This window comes from Channa argus, chromosome 3, assembly GCF_033026475.1.
Source record: "Channa argus isolate prfri chromosome 3, Channa argus male v1.0, whole genome shotgun sequence".
In the NCBI taxonomy this organism is placed as follows: Eukaryota; Metazoa; Chordata; class Actinopteri; order Anabantiformes; family Channidae; genus Channa; species Channa argus.
This window is the reverse complement of record NC_090199.1, coordinates 14515511-14539452: the sequence shown is the minus strand read 5'-3', so window position 1 is coordinate 14539452 and position 23942 is coordinate 14515511. Positions and strand designations below refer to the sequence as shown.

General features: G+C 41.1%; 1 protein-coding gene and 1 long non-coding RNA gene across 6 annotated transcripts in view; one reads left to right on the top strand and one right to left on the bottom strand.

The window, feature by feature from the left end:
- dlc1 (DLC1 Rho GTPase activating protein) overlaps window positions 1-23942 on the bottom strand; it is a 73078-nt gene that overhangs the window by 6115 nt on the left and 43021 nt on the right. For all 5 annotated transcript variants that reach the window (XM_067496886.1, XM_067496888.1, XM_067496887.1 and 2 more), the window contains 6 exons: window positions 10812-10883; window positions 9261-9342; window positions 8028-8091; window positions 4378-6041; window positions 2514-2693; window positions 854-1013 (listed from right to left, as the gene is read on the bottom strand). In XM_067496886.1, coding sequence (XP_067352987.1) covers window positions 854-1013; window positions 2514-2693; window positions 4378-6041; window positions 8028-8091; window positions 9261-9342; window positions 10812-10883 — 2222 coding nt within the window. The remainder of the gene's footprint in view (window positions 1-853; window positions 1014-2513; window positions 2694-4377; window positions 6042-8027; window positions 8092-9260; window positions 9343-10811; window positions 10884-23942) is intronic.
- Window positions 3-14697, top strand: LOC137123343 (uncharacterized). The gene is made up of 3 exons (XR_010913829.1): window positions 3-708; window positions 13150-13263; window positions 14207-14697. It is a non-coding gene; the product is annotated as an uncharacterized lncRNA (long non-coding RNA).

The following is a 23942-nucleotide window of genomic DNA, read 5'->3' as shown; positions in this document are numbered from 1 at the left end:
CGAGATGAGAACACAGAGATATAGGTGTTAAAAGTTACATCATGCAGATAGACACATAAACCTGATACTTCAGCTTTAATTTGCTCAGTTCAATTAGACTCAGTTCTACAATCGTGCCTCTCTCATGTGCCTTTCTTCTAAAGCTGTAGGCTGTTATTGTTGAAGAATAATATTCTCTGATGTATCCCTAAATCCAAAGCTTACAGTTAATACGGTTACATCACAACAGATCCTGTTGACACCCAGTAGGCATTCTTGTATTGAATGTTGTGTAGGACCTCAACAGTGGCCTTTTAAGGCTACACAAAAAGGCAATGTTTGGAAGTAAAAGAGAAAAAAGGCCATTGGCTTGTTCAGCCTGAATGTTTTCCACGGCATTTCACTGCCTACAGACAGAGGTGCCTTGTTCTGTTTTGAGAAGAATACCATGACTCTTTGCCGTTTGTCCCTCCACTAATAGCCATTTTCCCCTTATTCCTCACTCTTCCCTTCATGATTGTTTGTAAATGCCCTGAGATAAATCTTACTGTCTCTGGATTAAACAGACAGACACAGTTGACGAAACAGCTGTGTACTTTGACACTGTGCAGGCCTTCCCACTTTAGCAAATGTGTGACAGAAATCTTACACAAACGGACTAATGCTCCGTTAATGCAACCACCAATGTGAAAACCATGGATGAATATTTGACTGATTGCAGATACCCAGGTATGCAGATATTATGTAATTTTTAAGAAAGTTTTTTTTTCTTTAAGGAAAAAAGAAACTGACAGTACTTAAGGTCAATGACAGGCTGTTACATGCAATTGCAGTTCATGAATACATCTGTGTTTATCGATGTACAGTATGTTACCTGGTCGAGGCACTGATTACGCAAGTAGCGCATTGCCTGTTGGATTCCCTGAGGGAGGGGCTGTCCTGTCCGCTGGACAATAATTTGTAGAGGTACACCGAACACATTCCTGTCTTTGTAGTCGCGCACCTTGATCCGCTTCATAAACTTTGGCACCGCCCTGTAACAAACCCAGACAAGAAAAATATCAGTTTCTGCAATGCAGGATACTGATGTAGATTTTTATATTGTCTTGATATACATAATATTTACCAACTTAAGTCTAGGAATTATTCAAGAATTACTGTAAAAGGTCTACATGTTAGCTTGACTGTGTGTATTTGTGTTCAAGTCGAAACCCAGTAGCTGCAGAAGACTGTCTCCCGGTTTATGAGAGGGGTGGATAAACATAGTGAAAGGAGAATTTGGGGCTGGGGGGTAGGGTAGGGTATCAATAAGGACGTTCTCACTCCTTTATACATCCTCACAAACTATATGTATCACTATTTGTTACTCTGCGTGTAAGTGCATGTGTGCGTGTTTGTGCCTGCGCACACTGGTGCAAGTGAACAGCAAGTTTATAACCACAGACCCAGAGTTAAAACATGCAACTTCAACTGTTTCACAAGAATGTGCCCACAGATTTATGGCTGTGTGTCTATCTGCATGGGTGTGAGTGTGTTTAGCAGAGATGTTATGCGTGACTCGGGACAAGCTTGTCCTTGTAACAGACGTTCACAAGACCCAGAGTGCTTCCAAGAGCAACAGTTTGGGGAAAAATGTAAAAGGAGAAAGCTATGATCCTGACGGAGAACAGTGAATAAGTGTGGGGCAAAGGAAGCCAACAAGCATCCTCTGTCTTTGAGTGATCCACAGCTTGTCATAAGACTGTCCTAATTTGTACTGTTCCTGCCCAAGAAACTTTACAGGTGGAAGGAACAAGAGCAATGGGAAACACAGTTTCGTAACATTAGATATGTTTTTATTTTTCCCATGTGACTTTGTGAAATAGTATGAAATGTCAAACTTTAAAAACAGTGGCTAACTGCAGAATATTTTTACCTTACTACACAGAAGCATTCATACAGATTGTGAAGTATTTCTGGTAATTTTATGGCGCTTTTGGTTTGGTGTCTTTATCAAATCAAATTTTATCAGAAAAAGGGTCAAAATGTGGGAACACAGACAAAAAGAGAAAGCATCAGGAGTCAGGAGTCAAGCAGATAAACTAACAATAGTGATACTGGTTGTTATTAGATGACTGTATACAGCACATGAAGTCATGTCAGACCAGTAGTGTGGAAGTGGTACAGAAGGTAGTGGTTGAGGGATAATTGTGGAGGACAGATTTTTCCACCCTCAAGCTCCTGTAACACCATGCGTGTGAACTGCCATGATTGCCCCGTTGAGAAAAAGACAATGTACGCCCCTTTCCAGCAATTACGGGCCTGGGAAAAGAATGTGAAACCCAACCTCTGTGGACAGCCGTCACCAGACTACAACAACCTGCAGATGGAAAGGATTGCCTAGGATGGAGGGGTAGTAGCTCGTTGCCTGAATGGATAACAATTGCCCAGACATAGAAGGCATTTCACATAAAAAACAAGCTTGAGAACTCTATGCGTGTATCTAACACCATACAAAACCACCCTCTCCTCAGCAGATCTACATGCCCACTCACCAGCTGAAGCCATGTTTGTTTGTCGGGGTATGCTTCTCCAGTAGAGCGGTGAGCTGCAGAAGCGAGAGCTTCTGGAGCAGATTCATCTGCAGCACAGACTGGCAGCTAATCTGGAGCTGGGCAGAGGCCAAGCTGGGCCGATGGGAATTCTGAAAGCTTGGCCAGCGGAGTTTCTGTGGCCTTTAGTAGAGAGAAGAGGAGAACATAATTTGAGATGTGAGAAGAAGAAAGTTGTTAAAAAAAAAGCAGTTTACCTCATGGGATCTGTGTCGTGCTTTTGTGTACACATAAACTTAGAAAATAACACACAGCCACCCACAGTACTTGTAGCTATACTTTCCAAGTGATCAGTTCAGGGATTACAGGGGATTTATGTACACATCAATCAAGAGATTGTCTGGAAGACTAAAAGCCCACACCCCTTAAATGTAATTCTGCCTGTGGATTCCTGAAGGAGCAGAAACGAGCTCCATGGAGACCAAGCAGCATTCCAGAGTATGCGGCATTACATAAGGAGAGAAGTTTCAGCGTGTCCCCTTGTTTATCCTTTGCTGTCGCTTTCTAATGAAAACTTTTTTTGTTGGCACTTCAGCGTTTGTCTTGCTATTGTTTAGTTGTCGTGGTCTTTTTGTGCAGTAAGGTAATGTTTAGCAGGTATTTTACAGACTGAGAGCATGAGCCTGTTTGGAAGAAGGAAAGGATCAGCTCACCCAAGTAACAAACTTTAGCAAAGAAAAATCCATCCACCTATTATACTACACTTTAATGTATGTATCATACTAAGATGATGCATACATTAAGTTTACTTTGTAGTTATTTATTATATATTATATTCTCATTCCATGTTTATTGTACAACCCTAATTTAAAAAAAAGTTGGGACGATGTGTAAAATGCAAGTAAAAACAGAGTGCAAATCTCATCAACCCATATTTTCTTCACAACAGAACACAACATATCAGATGTTGAAACTGAGACATTTTACCATTTCATTGAAACTATTAGCTTATTCTGAATTTGATGGCAGCAACACATCTCAAAAAAGTTTCAATAGAGGCAACAAAAGGCTGGAAAAGTAATTGCTCTAAATAAAAACAAAAACAAATGGAGGAGCATTGGCAACATGACTTGGTATAAAAGAAGCATTTCAGAGAGCCAGAGTCTCTCGAAGAAAGATGGCCAGAGCTAATCTGTGACAAACTATGAAAAAACATTTGAAGAAAAATTTTCCTCAACTTAAAATTATGAAGATCCCACCATCAACAGTATATAGGGGCCGAAGGTCAAAACTGGATGTGCGTGATCTTCGGGCCCCTCATGCGGCACTGCATTAAAAACAGGCGTGATTCTTCATTGGACATTATTGCACGTTCTCAGGAACACTTCCAGAAATCACTGTCTGTGAACACAGTTCACTGTGCAATTCACAAATGTAAGTTAAATCTGTATAATGCAAAGAGGAAGCCATATGTGAACACAAGCAGCTAGAATCCTGCATCAGGCAAGAATGGGACAACATTCCTCTACCAAAACTCCAGCAACTGGTCTCCTCCCTTCCCTGATGTTTACAGACAGTTGTTAAAAGAAGGGGAGATGCCACACAATGGTAAACATCACCCAGTTCCAAATTTGAGTTGCTGTCATCAAATTCAAAATGAGCTAATATTTCCCATGAAATGGTAAACTATCTCTGAAAATATTTGACAGTGACGCAGGTGGACAGGAAAAGCTTTGGGGCAAGAAATGCTGCTGATAATAATAATAATAATAATAATAATAATAATAATAATAATAATTTTGTGGGCAAACCAACCCTTTAAGGGTTACATAGCATTAGCAAGACAGTTTAGATTTCATTCACTGACCTGCTGGTTCGGGTCAGAGATGCTCCAACACCAGAATCTCGTCTCTCTCTCATCCCTTCCTCTCCTTCACCGAGTGGATTTCCTGTGCTGTCTTGGTCACTTCCATTTTCAGTTTCCTCCAGCCGGTTCTGCAGAGGAGAGGACGGACATGGGGAGGCTGAGTCGAGTGCTGAATCGGAGTCTCCCTCCTCTTCTTCATCGTCCTCCTCTTCCTCTTCACCAGTCACAGCCTCTGACCAGGCGTTAACAAAACGCTGCAGGCCACTGACATGTTGCAACACCTCATCTAGTTTACGCTCGTCCCCTTCGTCCTCCTCTCCCTCCTCCTCTCTCTCATTGTAGGGGACATTGTCATAAAAACTGAGCCGGCTGTCAACGGATCCCGAAGAGATGCGACGCTGGCGTCTACTTTGCCGTCCTCTGAGGATTACTGAGTTTCCATTTTCATTTCCATTGTTGCGTGAACTACCATCTTGAAGGGCTTTGGGAAAAGTTCCCGGCTTGTGACCTTCTGGTAAGTAGAAGAAGATCATGCCATCCTCTTCCTCCTCCTCGTCTTCCTCCACTTGTCTACTATTTTCTTGAAGGTTGCAGTTGTTCCTGCGGTTCTGCTCATCAACACTCATCCCATTACTAGTGTGGCATGGGATGGGCGGGGCAGATTTGGGTGGAGTTGTTGGCCGACAAGCTGAAGTTTGCTGGAGAATGCTGAAAGGATCAAAACCCTCCAAATACATTCCTCCTCTCTTACTAGAGCCTGCTGCTGTGCTGTGGCTGCGGGTGCGAGTCACAGGGCTCGGAGTGCTCACTGCACTTCCACTGCTAGCTTCTGACTGGCTGCTTCCAGTACTTCCAGTGCTGCCATTGCTGGTCTGAGTGGAGTAGGATACAGAGCGATTGCGGTTAAGTGTCATAGTCTGAGTTGGATTGCGTTGGTGATTGAGGTTCTGGTTGAGGTTGATACTGGAGATGTCAATACAGTTGAGCCTCCTCAACTTGTCATCATCGAGACCCTCTTTGATGACAGGGCCACTGATTTCTATCTTTCCTCCACTGGTGCTACCTTTCTTCTTTCTCTTGGTGGAGGTGCCACTGCGCAGCCGTAGACTCTCCATCCTTTTTAGGAAGCTTTTAGCTCTTGAGCGTGTACTTTTGCCACTGCCCCCTCCTCTGTCCAGACTTCCTCCTTGTCCTACCATCCCAGTTTTTACATCAAATGTGAATTGTCTGAGTGTCTCCAGGGGTGACGGAGGCAACCCATCAGACAAAGAGTCTTCATTAGCGCATCCTGACCCGCCTGTGCCTGAGGATGAGCACATACTTGCTACAGAGCTGGCACGAGTGGCACCAGCAGGTACGTTCTCATTCACCAGGGCAGCACCATGGCTCTTATCTTCTCGTCCTCCACTCCCACTGCTATGAATAGAGCCCACTTCAGGCTGTTCACTGAGGTCAGTCAGCACACTCTCTGAACTGTTGAACTCACGTAGGGCGTGCTTGCCCTTCTGGGATACATGGTCCTTTGAGAATGGGGGCTGGGCAGCATCTGTGGGCAGTGTAGAGAAAACCTCCAGCTCCTCCATACGTGACCAGCGCTTGCTGTCCCTCTGGAAGGTCCAGCGGCCACTTATGGCACATGGTTCATCCTCATCAGAGTCCTCACTCTGGAAAATAAGAAGAGGTGACAAAAAGAGTTGGAAAAATTATGCATTATGTTTTCCATTTGGTCAGACATTTCCTTGTCTTGATCCAGGAAATTTTCTGCAAATATGGAATGTATTTCATAATTGCTCTAATTGTAAACTGTCTAAAAGTAATGATACACAGTGGTTGTCAAATGTCTTCACAGCACAAAAGCGAAAAGTGGCCACTAGAGTCACATAGCACACATGGACCTTCCTAAAATGTACACACCTCGCCCAGTTTAGTTAATCTATCTCAGGCCCTGGAGGGAGAGCAGGCAATTCCATTAAGACCACCATTGCTCATAATGCATCCAGGCAGACTGTGGTTACCCCCACCACACAATCTTTATTTCCTCTGTCTGCACGTATGCACATACATTGAGAAATAGACAGTGTCACTGACAAAGTGCTACTATCAATAATTCTTTCTTATCCATGACATGGATAGCTGACCTCTGTCAAACACAACATCACATACACCAGCTGCACTGCAAGATTGCAGAAGAGACTTGTCCTTTCTAAAGCCATATTTTAATATAATTTGGAATACTTGAAAGTGCCAAATTTCTAGCTTTTGTTAGAAATGATTAGTACAGAAACAGGTTGTAAAGCGCAATCAGAACCTTCTGTATGAAAACGTTAGTTAGAAAAAAAATCCAGTAGGAAAATCCACAAAATCGATGTTCCACTATTTAGATGCCAGTGTCACATTTTCACCGATCACATGGGCTCCAAGTTAAAGCGTCATCCTTTACACGTTTTGCAGTGGAAACATAATATAATTTTGAATGAACATTAACAGTGTGTTCCATCTACGCACGTACAGGGCTTTTATTATTTCTGTGAAATTTCTAAATTCCATTGAGGCTTGTTTCTCAAGTTATGCTAGTTGGAATGTGAGATAACTATGCTATTCATTGTGCACAGAGAGCAGCGATTAGCCAATAGAGCAACCATTTGTCAACACTCTGGAGATACCTTATCCTCAAACCATCAAACCACAGACTGCAGCAGTGGACATGCAGAATGCCACAAGGAGTCCGCAGAATAAAACTATTTAATATTACAATTAAATTAAAGGATAGACAGAAAGAGCAATTCTGAAAAAAAAAGGGTAGACAGGAGTTGGAATTTTAAGAGAGAGGGAGTCTTAAGATACAAGATCAATGCATTCCTTGGTTGTCTGGGGGGGGGCCAAATGACTATTTCCAGAGTGAGGACTCTTTGACCTCTTTGACTCCTCTACTCTTCTCTACTGACTTCTGAAATGAAAGGTGACACAGAAAGGGTCATCCTAATGAATACCACCACACACTGAACAAGGATGTCACTATGTAGCACTTCAGGCCATTAGAGAATAGTCAAAAAGCACTGTGTATCACTCTTAAATTTCTAGTTCACTTGAAATATGCATGATCTAAAACTAGAACACCCAAAATTAGTTATCTTTGTTTGAAGGAGCCGGAAAGCAGCTGAAGACTGCCAGCATTGTCATTTTCTTTGCAACTATACAATACACTTTATTTCACTTCTAAAAAAATGTACAGTGTATTGTCTGAAAGGCTCTTAGGATGAAAACATCAGAAAACATATTCGGCGTGTCACGCCATCACTCAGTGCCAGAAAAGCAGCATAATAACATTTTATGCTGAGCCACTAGTATGAGGAAGTGCTTGGGAAAGAAGGGGAGCATGTCCTGAGTAAGGGGTGTTCCCGGTGAATGCAGCTCCTTCATTTAGACATTAAAGCTATCCTCCTTCCCCCTAGGGTCTTCACAGCCTACTGGATATAGAAATAAACCCAACAGGTGCCTTCTCATTAAACTAGATTAGAGAAAACACAGCTTTGCCCCGTGGCCAAGAGTGAAATGATGGCTGAGGTGAGGGAACACAATTGTGGTTTTTAATAATTGCAAGGGGACTTCTCAAAAGGAGTGGGGTTTTGTGTGTGTGCGTATGCCCTTACTCGTTTTCTTTGTGGTGATATCTCCAGTCTCAATAGAGCACACTTGTTGAGGGTGTTCAGTCTCCTGCAAGCACAAAAACATACAAAATTGTTTATGTTTAAAATAGTCTTTAACATCATCCCCCTAATTTTTGTCCATTCTTCTCAATAAGCATATGCATGATGGTAGAATGGACGAAACATGATGAAAAGCAGAAGAGGTGAACAGAAGGACAGTGGGAGCATTTGGGTGCTCCCAAGCTGGCTAATGAGCTGCTGAAGGATAATTCCCACGTGAGCAGGAAGGGAATGAGAGGGACATAGAAAACCAGAGTGTGAGGTGAATTAAGTCTGCTAAAGTGGCGACAAAAACTTGGGGAGGGGGACGAAAGCTTATCCCCCCAGCCACCTGGAGAAGGGGAGTGAGAGTGGGGGTGGTGGTGGTGGGGTCCACCCTCTGGAGAGCTCTTCGAGCAGATCATGTAACAATGGAGTGATGAGGGGATGGGAACCGAGGGATAGTTGGGGTTGTGGGGTGAAAGGCGGCCAACAGAGGAGACACTGAGATGATAGCTTCCAGATGCATGCAGGGACACCTGCTTTATTACCAAGAGCTGGAATTTGATGAGGGAATTTTCCTCATATGCTAATGAATAAGGCAAGGGCATAAACTAGAATGTAAACCCAGTACCTGTTTTTTTTTGCTATTTACCCCATTTTTAAATACACAAACCAATGCAAGGAACGTCTGAAACTTTATTCACACAAAGCTTTGGAACCATTTAGTCCCTACTTTTGGGTAGCAAATGACGTGGAATGTTCCGTGTCTCCTACAACACAAAAGAATGCTGGATGTAAAGAACACCGGATGACTAGCGTCTTGCAGTGAAAGGCAAAGGCAAGATATGTGCTTGCCAGGATGCTACAAGAGACCCTAATGACTGTGGTAAACACTATCAGCCCCAGTGAAAGAGCAAAGTAAAAAAAATAAATAAATAAAATGAATATGTAGCTATAGAAAACCCAAAAGGAGGACTAAAAGGTACAGTATATGGCTCCAAGGTGCTTATCGTGCCATTCTTTCATCTCATCTGCAGCATTCCAAAACATGCCTGCTTTTGAAGTCATGCCCTCATGGTTTCACTTGGGGAAAAACCAGATATAAAAACAGAAAAAACAAGGAGAAAATAGACGAATAACATCAAAAGAAAGAGAAAATAAGAACAAAGGGATCAGTATGACTTGTAATCTCACCTGCAGAGAGCCTCAATAGCATCCCGATCGAGGAAGTCATGGTCTCTGGTGACTGAAGAGATGTCAATGGGAAACTGGGCATCTAAAGAGAGGGGAGTCAGATCAGCGTGGTCAGATCGTTGTCAGATCACCTCCCTGCTACAGATTGGATCAGTGTGTTCAGATAAAAGTAAAAATACAACCCCTAGCCCCCAAAAAACCCCATCCGACTCAAACACCCACCAGTGCCTTCCCTACCACCTTTTCCCCCATGCAGACCTGATGAAAAGCTACAAGAGGAAGTAGCGTCTTAGCCGACCAAACAAACACAGCTGCAGCTTTCAGACCCAGCAAGTAGGGGGGATGTGGAGCACAGAGGGAGAGAACAGGGGATTGACTGAAGAATGACAATAGGTACTCCACGGCTGCTCAGAGGCCCCACTTCCTTCTCTGCTTCTCGTTCTCTCTCTCTTTAGTCTAGCTTATTAACAGGATCACTCAATCACGGAGTCACTGCATTGGTAGATACGCACACTTTGAATGCGTCCTACAATGTTAAAATTTTTATCTTCCATATACATCCCTGGATGGTCGGATACCTAGATTTTCTCTGGAATGTGTTGACCCAACCCAAAATGTGAATCTTGCATCTAAACCCTCGGGGTGATTCTATTCAGCTAAGGCCGGCACCTTTATCCCACTGTACTGAAAACAGGCCTATCAGTCTGCTAATCTTTAGTGGGGCAATAGTCTTGACAGCACAGACAATTGAGATTGTACCATGGATACGAGGTGAGGAAAAATGTGTCATGCATCAGCACAAATTCCTTCGCATGGTGATGGCTGCAAGTGAACAGTTGACATGGCAATGAAATTTGAAAAAGGATTCAATTTTGTTTTTTTACTTTTGTGTTGCTGCTCATGTATGTATGAAAACAGTCTCATCACCTGTCGAGGAACACAAAAAGCATTCTTTTATGGGTAAATAACCACAATAAGGGGAGTAGCTTTAGGAGCATATGCATTCCATGGTATAGTGAGAGTAGCTATATGGATTGTAGAGAATTTCTAATGCATACTGCGGAGTGTATTTAAATCTCAAATTATTATTACTCAAATTATTTTGCAATGTTTGTGTTTGTTTCAACAGGCAAATGACACAGACTGGTCTTACATGCACTTAAAAAACCAGGTTATTGGCAATTCGCATATACTTGCAGCAGAAGAGTAATCTGATGCTTCCTCCACCTCTGACATATTTTGGAAGCCAGGTGAACAGATAGTAAGTGTATACTGACAGAAAACCCTGCTTTGTGGTGACTGGAAAAAAGGGGAGACACACGCAGCTGATCCACAACAAGGAACTGTCTGAATTTAAACAGTGAGAGGGGGAAAGTTACTTTCTTGTTTTAAAAATGAGACTTTAGTAGTTTTTTTTGTGGGAAAGCGGTGAAATAATAACTTGCATAACAAAACATTTACAGTGTAAAACCATGAGAAAGGGTTTACCCCCCCCATCTATCCTCAGCATTCCATGTTGAGAAAGCTGAGGAAAGGTAGTGGTGTCCTCACCTTCATAAAGCTGGGCGTACTGTGGAAACCCTGCTGCCCGGAGCCAGGTACAGGCCTCTTTGGCTTCAATCTCTGCAGAGGAGAAAGAAGGAATCAGCAAAAAGTTTTGTCAGGTGTTGTGAAAGTTCAATTCACAAGAATACCCCCCCCCCCCCCCCCACACACACACACACACACACACACACACACACTTCACATTAAATATTTACTTCACATCCAAATATGCAGAAGGAAATAGCAGGTAAACATAGATTAAGGTTCAGTAAACAACTCAAACCAAATAACCTGTAAGAATGGCATTAAGGAGAGAAATAAATCATCATCATCATCAGTGTAAATGAAAGGTTATCATGTGAACATACTAAAGGTAAAACCTCTGGGGTTGAGCACTTAAACATACTATCAGCTTATCAAATGAGAACCCCTTGACCTCATCAGCTATCTTAGTCCCTCTTCTCTCCTTGTTTTCAGGGTTTGTGTATGAAGTGTTGTGTACCTACTTCTGATCCCCCATGATGCAAATATGGAACATTTAATAAATTTGTGCTCATTCAAATCATGTTAAAAAGGGTAATTTACATATATATAGTGTTTCACGTCTCTCCATCTGTTCTACTCTATTCTATGGCACTTAAAAACTCAAGGAGTAACATTTGAGCTTATTATCCTAAGAAGTACTATGACTGAATGTTGAGGTCCACAGTGTGTCACTGGAGCCAAGGGAGAGCTCCCAATTATCTTTAAAAAAAAAAAAACTCCTTTAAAAGACATATGCCAAATGGCTGACCACATCCCAGCCATCTCAATTGTTCCATCATCCTAATAGTCAGCAAAGGACACACAAAATCATGTCTTCAGGCTTTAAAGAGCTGACTTTACAATGTCCTCTTTAGCAGAATGACAGCAAGGACAAGTGTAGCACAACCTTTAGAAATTCTTGTAAAACAAAACCGGTAAAACAAAGGCAGGAAAAGACTGGTAAACCATGGATGAAAGGCTGCCAAACATGAAAGTAAAATACTAATAAACCCCATTATCTATGTAAGTATTCTGTGTGAACTCAGAATTTAAGGCAAAAATTCAATTTCTACAATTCTTGCAATCAAAGATTATACTTGTACTTCTAGTGTGCGTGTTATATACTAGCTATAGCAATTCTACGTCATTTCAACTGCTAAATCACACCAAGGAATAGTTATAAATTATTAGCTGAAACTCAAATACAACAGGAGCACAAAAAGAGAACAGAGGCTGCCACCAGAGATTTCACAGCAATAAATAATGTGAGATAAGAGTTTAAAAACACAGAATGGTTTAGATAAGCTTAAATAAATGGAACTATACAATACACTGAGAGGCAAGAGGGGTCAAAAGGAGACTACTGCTGCAAGGGATCAGGCTCAACCATACACAAGCATTTACATACTGACAACAAGCCTAGACAGCAGATAAACCCACTAACAACAAGGTGTGACCCAGCCAAGAAAGGGTCTCCCCTCTGCCACATGTGTGTCAATTAGCACATTAGGAACGATGATTTAATGTTACTTTATTTGGCGAATGAGTTCTACTTTTCATTGTGGTTGTGAATTGGCATGTCTCTGAAACTGTGTTTGTGTGTATGTGTGGGAGGTGGCCTAGTATTTTTTATTTTTATTTTTAAGTGAACCCAGAGGAACGTGGAAGCCAAGGGGTAATTAAAGCAGCATTTTCAAAGCAAGGCCTGTGCGGGGCTAGAGATTCTTGTGGGTGCTTATGTATCCGTGTGTGTGTGTGCATAAGCAAGCCTGTGTGTGTTTGCAAAGACTAAACTCATGTTTAAGGACAAACCACTCAAAAGACAGTAAAGCTATTGATATGTAAATGACACACATGGTTAGCTTTCTACCCCCTTCCCCCTACCCAAAAAACAGCTAAGGGAGCCAATAAGTGCCTTTGGAGGGAAGCTATCCAGTGACACACCCCTTTGGGCTAGAATGTGTGTCAAATCTACTTTACAGTGACATAATGTGGACTTGGTGTGCTTAAGAAACAAAATAATGCCAACTATTTTGCAGGTCCATCAAACTGAATAATTATTGTCACTGCCTGTCTGTTTGCGTCAGAGTAATGCAGGAATATTTTTATTCTATCTTTGGTTTGGCTGCATGAAAATGTCAGAAATTTCAGTATGAAAATTGACATCATCAAACACTCATTTTAATCCTTCACATTTCTTCTTTGTGTTGATAACTTGGCCTTTGTTGTTTGTTTTTTTTTTGTCTTCTCCACTGTCCAACCCAATTCCTAAGACCTCGCCAGGGAACTACCTCACTTCCTCTTCTTGCCTTCCTCACAGGAAGAGAGCCGAGAGGCGCTGCAGTGACCGCCGACCACCCGGCTGTAAGGCCCTGCCTTCGTTTGTTCCTGGCCAGACCACAGGACTATAAATACTGCATGTCCTTCAAACATGGTAAACTAATTATGCTACAGTCGACCACACATTCCCGTATGTGTAGCTTAAATTCTGTAATGTGCATTCTGGACACGTTCCTCTTCATGTGTAGTTTTCCGGTAGTAACAGACGTTACTGAAAATTAACTAACGTGCTGACGAATGTACACACCACTTCACTAGAAGTTTATCAGCCTTTTTTCATTTTGACCTTGGTGACTTTAGGCTTCCAGTTACAGGAGTAAAATTAGGTAACAGCAGCAAGTAGTTTCTGCACAGCAGAAAGTATCCGCTTGGCAGAACATAAAACAAACGTATTTCCTCAATTGTCCTTTTATTAGGATTGCTGGTTATCTGATTGGTTAGCAAACAGACACACAGACCAACCAACAGCTGGACAGATAGAAATCTGAACAGATTTAACCAAAACTTCTGGCCATGCTGAGGGGATGGATGGACAAATGGCAAGAATGTATGTGGCCTCATCAGTTTGACTGAAAAAATGTGGCATGTACCAATGTATTTGAACCTTTTAATCTAAATGTTACCTTGCAGAAAGTAATGGATAGAAGTCCTGTCAGTCGGAATTAAAATGTTTGTCATACTTTTGCTCCAGGTGGTACAACTGATCAGAAATCACCTGAGAGACAATTTGTTCCTCAGAGCAATTATTACACAAAAACCAAACTACTCAAAACTGCTATGACCAAAACCAATACCAAGAAAGACTGAGTTCATGTGGATCATACATGTCTTTTCTCTTGGAATTTGACCAAAGGTCAACTGGTGAGCGGTCAGTCAGAGTTAAGCCACACAGACTGCCTGGCAGTACTGAATTCTAAAATTATCCATCATGGACTTTTCCTCGCTTTCCTCTTCCCTGCGCTCACCCTCATCTCCTCTGCTCTTTCTGCCTATTGCAACTCTGCTCACCCCTTCTCTTCTCTCTTTTCCTGTGGCAGGAAATTCTCACAATTGCTGGCCAAAGTTTTCCTCCAACCCAGGAGGCAACAAGGCCTGGCTTGGCCAAGTCTGAATGCTCAGCTCCAGTGGGAGTTTGTTAGCAGCTAGAAAACAAAGGATGCTGCTCCCCACCTCAAGGCTGCTACATTTATGTCAAACTGGACATCAAGTCTCTGAAAACAGTTATCACTGTTGTTTTTTTTTAAAGTAGAAAGACAGACAAGTATTTTTCCCAACCAACTGTGATGACTTATCTGCATTTACCCGATCATTGTCTTGTCATGACTATAAAAGAACCCAAAAAGCAGAAAAAAGGCTCCAAGTCTCAAAGTCTGATTGGCTCATTCTGAAAGAGCTGCACAGTGGGACTAAACAGGTTATGTGATAAACCAGGCTCGACTCTGGAGTTCAGTAGTAATCAGAAAGCAAACCAAGGAGCCTGACTCCTGCTAGTGTTGGTCCATCATGTGTTCATGAACTTGAAAACAACTTTGTGATTTATTTGGGATTTAATAGTTGATGAAAATATTTCATGAATGATCACAATGCCAGTAGCAGCTGATGGAAATTGACAACAACTGGAGATAACATTGTTTTTATTATCACTATAAGCACTTCCAGTACACTGCTGGAATTCGAAAAAAAAAAAAAGACCAATAACATATTTTTTCCTCATGGGTATCATGTTTTGTGAATGTATGGCTGAGACAGCTGGCGTTAACTGAGAAGGCCTGGCTGTTAGCTAAGTGAGACTGTGCCAGGAATATCACCATCTGGTTGGTCTCAAGCTATGCCTCACTGATATACACACACATAACAGAATAATGAGGTTATTACCACTGCCTGTTCTAGTTACCCACCACCAGCAGGCACAGGCATGCGTACGAAACACATGCATGCGTGCACACAGCTGGCCCAGATGGATAATGGCTGAGCTAACCCCAAAGGCCCCTCTGCACCCCGATGACAGATTTATGCTCACAGGGAGCACCCTAGCTGTGGATCAGGTGACCAGGCACATTCAAAGCCTCTGAGAAGCTTTCTGCAGCAAGATGAAAGTCTACCTGCTGGGACCCACACTGATGGCTATTGATTCATAAACACACCCCAGGAAAGCCTGGTAACACAAGCACAGGGAAGGTAAGAGCAACAGTAGGAGCATAAGTGTCTCCTTACAGGACATGATGAAACCATGTTCCAGCTGGATGTAAATCTTTTAGATAAGGGCCCCAGCTCATTTCCTGTTTCACAAAGTGCAGATGAAGCCCGCTTCCTTCACTTGCTCTTCTCACACAACAACCACCAAGTGCCATAAACCAACAACTCCCTCTTGAAAGAAATATTGAGAGAAGCAGTCAGAGATACAATGAGTGGAAATGGATTGCTCTTTTATTTCTGACAGGGCTAATTAATCACCTGGGAAGAGTATGTGGAAGCATTGTGCCAATGAAAAAGTGGCTCAGTGTTAATAGTTACTCTCAGCAACGTTCATTCACCTTACAACCTGATGGCTGGATGTCTGAGTGTCTCTGAGCACGTCCCTAATGGTTATATGACTCAAATGAACCTCACTGTGCTCATATCTGTTCCAGACCTGAGATAGCTGATAAGGAGTTAAAACAGTTAAAACAGTTGAAACAAAAGGGCCAAAGCCCACAAAGCACATTAAGCCTGCCAGGACATGACTGAAAACAGGATTCTATACTGCCACAAAACATCCCCTCATATTCGCCCCATTAGCAAGGTTGGTAAATACGACTTGGGATGAAGATTTCAGTTCGCGACCGTGTGTCAAGGCTCCAAATTAAAGTTTCTAACAATCCAAACCGTGGAGCCAAACTCCAGACCGCTGGAAGAAAAAGAGACCTTTCCGAAAAACAGAGAAGTTTCTCCACGAGAGAGGCTACTGGCAAACGCAAGCCCTGGACATTTTAGTGACTTTTGAGCAGCAATGGGGACACGTGGAAACGTGGAGATGAGCGCAAAGCGGTGAGATTTCTTATCTGACAGCCCGCAGCAATGCGCCTGAAACACGTCTTAAAGTTTATCTTACCTGAACACTTCCTTTGTAAAATTCAAGTAGCCTATATCAAGATAAAATAAGTATCTCAGATACTACTACTACATACGAGTAATTAATAGGTTTGCTAAATAAACAGGAAATTGTTTTAATGTGTGGGTGAAAAATTGAAATACAATTACACACACACACATACGCACACACACAAAAACAATAGTTTCGAAATATTGAAATTAATGCTTATGAAAAGGACTTACGTGTTAATATCATTTTTAAAGTCTCAGCATAAAATCAAACTCTGAGCTGCGCCCCGGGAGGTGACGACTGTCCAGTCAGATCGACCCCAGTTTTAGGACGGAGCCCGCATGGTTAATCCAGCGAAAGAAGATTTAAACTATAGACAGAGATCCACGCGCCCTGTCAACGCTGCGTAACACAGTAAATCCATGGTCGTAATTTGATTTTGCGATAAGCACAAGTCCACTGTCTTCAAATCCTTCCAGCACCGCGAGTCCCCGAATGAAGCGGTCACCAGCAGGAATGTGAATGGGAGCAGTGTGATTCAGGCTTTAGGAATGGGCAGCTCTGCCGTGGCTCCACCCCCACACACTCCGCTGCTCCACCTGATAAGGAGCCAAGCCGCGGCCCCACAGTGGCTCGGAAAATGTAGGAAAAGGTTTATCACAATGATGTGAGTCAAAGTGCACTTATCATTGCACCGAAGCTGCTATTTAAATCAGTGACCTGTGCTTTGGTATCTTTTGTGATTTAATTTGTCGGTTTCCTATTTTTTTTACAAATGTAGCCTAGTGATTTAACTAATTTTACGTTTTTACCCATAAGCGGATCTTACGTATATATTACCTATATCAAATCGAAAGTGACTGGCTGACTGGCTCTCCAGGATTCCCCTCTATCTAATTCAGCTCCTGCCTCCTCACCTCCCCTAGCAGGAAGCAATTGCCTCGGAGGTTGGTACCCAGTTTGCATATGATTAGAAGAGTGGAGACAACCGAGAGACTCTTTTGTGACGCGCGGTCAGTCGGAAAAGCGCAAGTGGCGCAGTGAAAAGACAACTGGTCCAGACAAGGTGACCGCCTCTGCCCCACTGCACGGCGCCCGTGACGCTCAGGTCGACTGTTTAAAAATAATAAATTTAAAGTTCTGAAGGCAGGGTCGAGTTTAGGAAGTCTCGATGATGTAAACACATTCGACCCTTTATTTGTTTATATTTTTTCACATTTTTGACAGCATAACTAGTTTATACTTGATCATTTTCAAAGGTTTAAGTTTAAGTTTTCCTGTTTTCTGCTTATATAGTCAAATATGTGGGACTTTTCATTACCATTTTCCAAGAAACCTTCACTAATGACATTTGGCAGTAGGCATCTGTTGGCATCTGTGTTATTGCCATGGTAACACAGGCGCATGACGTGGCAGGGAAATACATGTAATGCAAAGCTTTTACTGAATTAGAGGTAAGAGGATGAGGCAGAAAATCCTGGAACGTCAGGGTGCTTTTGGCTGCAGTATGGTCCCAGCTGACAGAGGAGCCACAAGTGATTCATCCAAAGTGGATCCTGCCAGCTAGGAGTCAATACAGCACAGGCATTAATTAAAATTTTACAATACACGTTGATACTTCATGAGTTTTATTATTTTAACAGACAAGGTAGCTATTTTTCTTATTGGGGTCTCGGAGACTACAGCTTTATAACATAATTTTATACTGAAGGTTTTTATTAATTGTGTAGTAATTTCTATGTCGCACCCACACAAAATCCCAAATTGCATTTCTGTTATAACAGTTACATGACAAACATTCATAAAGGCTTTAACAGGGAATTCACTTCACTCAAACAATCGGCCATATTGTACGTGTCTTTGTCTGCGCATGGCTATTGGTTAATAAGAGTTAGAAAACAAACAAAAATTATGCACACGAAGCCTTACAACAGCTGCAATATAAAGAGAAGCAGTTTCTAGATTCCAATATTTCAAATGTATCAAAAAGTCAGCAATACTAAAACTCTAAAACAGCACTAAGACTTCACTTGATACCTAGCAGATTTCAATACTTGATGCTAGGGGCATGTTGCAGCTAGTGCTAAAAGAACTAAAAGGTTTTACTCTTCTGTCTTCCAAGAACATCTAGCAGAAATAAGAGAATTATGATAGAAAAGTGCATAAATATGATGAAATATCAAATCATGCGTCAATGGAAAACATGTGAACTCATAAACTTGAGGAAAACGTCTTGTGATTTTTATCCTAAATCTGTAACCTGGAGCGAGGGAGAAAGATAATTAGGTACTGTTACTGTGTGTGTGTGCGTGTGCGTACGTGCGTGTGTGTGTAAGAGAGAGAGAGTGGCAGAGATAGGGAAAATAGAGAGGAGAGAGAGAAAGCAAAGAGAGGAAAGAGAGATGAAGCGAGATTACCAAACAAGGCCAAATCCCTCAGCCTCAAAACCCGACCACCCAGAGGCTGTACCCAAAAACCCAACCCAAGGCTACCCTCTGCTACAATGGGTCAACAACCCTGCGCAGACACAAGGGGCTTCATGCGCTCAACTTGTTTTGTGGCGATACATAGGCAATAATACCAGCGCATGTTGATGAATGTGTGTGGTAAAGTCTGAGAGATCAGACAAGCAGACTGCTGCTGTTGCCAGTTGCTCAGGGGCAAATGAGTGTCTCTCTTAAGTGTGTCTACAATTTTCATTCATCAAAAGCTTGTTAGAGTCAGGTGAGTGTTTGGTTTATGATTCAGGTACAGATTAAATAGACACAAGTATAATAAGGGCTTTGGACAACAGAGAGGAAATGAAGAGATGGAGCAGTGTTACAACAGACAGACAAGGATTAGAGATGCTATTAAATGTAACCTTTCCTTGGAAAAGGGATAAAAAATAAAAACTTTTACCTTCAAGGCTGGGAAGATTTAGAGGATTATCCCATGATTCATAGTCAATTTTGCTGAAACCTGTAGCTGTTCTAAATTATGACTTTTTAAAAATCTAATTATAACAAGGTATAAAAATAAAACTGCCCCATCAACTAGTTGCTGCTGGGCTGTTAGGTGTAGCTACTTATACAGTAAATTTAGTTTCACCTCAACCCTGAGACACAGAGGGAAGGAGCTGGAATAGGAGATCTGAGACTGTAAACACAAAACGTATTAAGAGCCTCTTAAAAAAGGCAATACACACGTAAAACTGCAAAATAGAAACAGAAATGTAAGAGAATGACATATGACAGAGATGAAAGATTTTACCCCACCATAGAGGGCCCTCTGTAGGGGTTGCCTTGGGGTTCATACTCCCCTTTTCCATTCCTAACCCCAAACAGCAGAGCCAGGTGAGGGTCAGTGGACGGACGTGTTAGTCCAACACACATGCAAACACCACAGGCTGTGTCAACAAAGACTCTTAAAAGAGATAACCAGTGCACTTTAATCTTTAAAAGAAATCTTCCTATCTGTTCTTTCTTGCACTTGCATCTCATGAAACAGAAAAAAACTTCTTCTCATAGCACTTTGTAAATGTTAATAATACGTCTGCAAAGGTTGTAGTGGCTTTTGTGAAATAAAAATTTACATAAGAAATTTGCATGTCTAATGGCCTATTAACACACTTTTTTGTGGTTGACAGTTTGTGATGAAGAAGAAAAAAAAACACTTTCTTCCACAATCAGAGAGGAGAAGAGCATCTCTGAATTAAATGTAATGCAACTTTGTAAATTTACTGTCATAGAGGTTTTTGCAGACACTTGAATCAAAGTGTATCCAGTGACCAGTGTCATCTACCTTATGCTTAGGCAGTTTGAGATAACATGTTTAACTGAAGAGTATATTAAAGAGAGGGGGTGGGGGGGTGAGTTACACAGAGAATGGTGGATTAATATTTTCATAACAGGAATCTCCAGAAATAGCTCATCCATGGTCTTGGGGATCGGCCCAATAAGACACTGACTGTAGAGAGAGAAAGAAAAAGAGAACGAGCACACACAATGGCGAGGAGGAAGTGTAGGGAGACAAGGGCTTGGGCCAGCATACACACAAACACACACACAAACAAAGGAAGTGTGAAGCAGACAGCAGACCAAATGCCTCGCCGACACCCTCTCCGGGCTTTGACGGACTGACCACTATCACAATAGAGGCAGGAGGCTGACACACACACACATAAGAAAAACAATGGTTCTGCCTTATACTACCATATATTTGTCGTCCATCTCCTGGGGCTCTTTTTCGTTGGAATCTTCATTGAGTTCTACTTGTCCATCACAGCAAGAAAATTTAAATCTTGGCTTGAGTCCAAAAATAAAGCAGGAAAAATACTATATTGAAGTAGGTTTGCTAGACATGGTGCACACAAGTGATACAGTCTTGTGTGTTTTTGTCTGCATGACTACTACATACATACATCATGCACACGATAATTCAGTGAGACTGAAAAAAAGGGCTCCACAGCATCTCACATTTTAATTGAATGTAATTTGAAAGGAAAATGAGTCACATTACTGGATATAAGTTAGGTTCTTAGATTAAAGTAGCCTTGTGAAGCCTTGTGTGTGCATCCTCAAAACAAGAAAAAATATATTCGTTCTTGTACAGATGCTATTGTTTCCTAGTCAGGTGAGGTGCCAGTTATATCCAGTCTTTACTGATAGGGGCCACTGCACTGCAGCAGGTGTCAAGTTAGTGTGTTAATATACAGCATTTAATACCCAATTGGATTATCTTTAAGCTCAACAATACAAAATGTAACAATATGAGTACAATTCAACATGAAAACATTTTCTTATTGTTTTGGAAATTTAAAATTGGGCAAAGTGTTTTGTTCTCTCATAATACCCAGCTACATCCAGTTATTCTCAGCCCTGCTGGGCTGAGATTAATGACACATCAGGCACAGTCACAAAACAGCAGGGTTATATTCATCTGGCAGACTAACAACAGAAGGACCTGGACCTGATCATTACTTTTACTCAACTGACTGTAAATCTTCTGCTTTGAGAACCACTGACATCTTTAAGGAGTTAAATCACTGTTTCCCTGAAAAGCACTATCATATGCAGCTTCTGCTCTACCTTGGCTTTCAGACAGCGGCAGAGAGAATTATTGGCCAGCACTAATGTGTAAATGCTGGAGCAAACTTTGTCTAAGTTTACATATACACATTCATATGTACTCTTAGACACATTGAAACATACACAAGGTTAAATACACACATTTGCAAGTATAGGCAAGTACATGTGTTCACAGTAGTGTCTACCTGATCTTATATTCACATCTACACAAGTATGTTTTATTCGAAATACTACATAATTCAAACTAACACTGTCTGATTATAAAAACAGTTATCAAATTTTACCTACACTGTCAGGAATCTATCAGCTCTGTATTCAATCATCAGTCTTTGCTAGTATACAAAAAAATGAAAACAACCCAGGTCAATATCATTTAGGTTATATGTGTTTTCAGCTAAAGCTCAAGAAAAATAAACCTAATTTGTGTAAAAAAAACAGTGACTCCGGTTGCATGCACTTAAGTAAAACAGGCTAGCCAGAGAAATCAGCTTTCTGGTGTAATCTGGGAATGGAGATCAAAAGCACTTAAAGTAGGAAACCAGGTTACTGGAAATCTGTGTATACACACATAGAAGCAGGAGAGTAATCCCATTTCACAGATTTTAACTTTCTTTCTTTATACCGATCTCAGAAATTAATTTCTCGTTTACATGCCAGTTGTGAAAGCAGCTTTCCAGAGAAAGCCGACCGTAACCTGGTAAGTTTATGTAAATGCACTGATTGATATTTGAGTTAAACAATAATGCAATTTAGGTGTTTGGGAACCTAATTTAATTAGTGAGATCCATTTGTATATTTTTATGTTGTATGCATATTTTATGTTTTTTGGTGTCAATCCAGGGGGCATACTTGGCCCGGTCCTAGCTGTCACTTTTTTCTTTTTTTCAGAAACTCCTGTGCGTGTCTTAAAGTGTTTGGGTTAATTGCCATGTTGTAAAATTCCTATCTTACCAAGCCTCCAGTGACAGGGAAACATGTTTTCATTTTGAATTTACCTCTAAATTTTGCCTTTATAGTGCATCTATAGTGTCATCAGCCCTGCAGCTATTTGAACTGATATAGCCCCATATAACCACACTCATACCTCCATGTTTCTTGGCCGGTGCTATGCAACGTCTGTAATGGCACTGACCAGCTCCACATCAAACATAGACCCAGTTTGATCAAAATACGTACTTTTGTTTAATTGGATCAAAGAACCATGCTGCAACTTTGTGTCTGCATAGTTCAGTAGCTCTTGTACCAACTCCAATCTTTATTAAGCCTCACAATCCACATTCTTATTTATTTAGGCATTTTCATAACATGTGTAGCCACTTAGCAGCAGACATAACATAATATAAGGTACTTTGAAGATGGTATTGTCTGTGCGTTCTATTTAAGAAAAAAACAAAACAAAAACATAAACAAAAAGTAAATACGATAAAAAAAAATAACTTAAACGTCCGATTAAAGTCATTTATTTTAAAATGTTACAAGATGCATTTGAAATCTTTTAATGTTATAGTAATATTGTACAGGCCTGCTCAGCTGTGGTCCATACTTTATATATATATAACTTATTGTGTCACTTGGTCTTTTTTTTACTCACTATTAGTTAAATAGCCACCACGTTTTTTTTTTTCCACAAAGAAAGATCTGTATCTCCAGGAAATACTGTACACTCATCAGCATCCCTTTTTAATGTTGATCAAGATAAAGACCCCCAAACACACACACAACTCCACAGACTATAGCTCGTATTTTTCACATTAGTCATGCATGGGGATGGTAGAGGGTGTAGCAGAACCAGGGGCTCCTGTCTGTCTTTTGGAAACAGATGAAGTAGTGTAAAGAAAAGCAAAGCTGACATTGGAAGATGCTAGAAGAATAGGTGAATAGGTTATATGAGTCATATATGGTTATATGATTTATGTGCCAAATGAGCAGAAGTCTCTATTTTAACTTAAATATGTGTAAAAACTCTAGCGTTTTTTCTGTAAAGGCTTTTAATTTATATATTGTGACTGTGCAGCTACATTATGGTTAAAAAGCAGTTTGGCCAAAAGTGAATTAACCAAATTGAGCTTGATTTATTTTTAACCGTGAGAAACTGCTTTTCATCACATGAAGAGTTGCTGGGTGAGCACCACATTTAATAAAAAATTACATGAGGTGGCGGTCCGCTTGGGAAAGCCAACACAAATTCTTAGGGAGTAGTTACGGATGCCAACAATATGGCTGGGTAATAAGCACATAGCAACAATTTGAGCTGTCCTGGAATGCTTGGAAATTTTCTGAATTCCACACCCAAAGTAGAGTAAGTGAGGCATAACAATTATTGTTTGAATATTTCTGTGCGCAGGTTTCCAAACTGGACAAATTGGCTTATCAACTACATAAAAATTATTTAAACATAATCATATATTATTCTTATATTATATGAGAGTTTAAAGTGCTGTTTCTTGCAAAAGATGGTTATTGTTCTTCTGCGCAACAAATATTTTAGCCCCCACTCTTTGACTTCTCTATTAGTGTTCTCAGCCTTACTTTGAAGATTCACAATGAAGCATTTTGCAGACAGTAGAAACTACAAGGCAAAGACTGAAGAATGTCTTTCTATGTCTCATGTTTGATATCTAA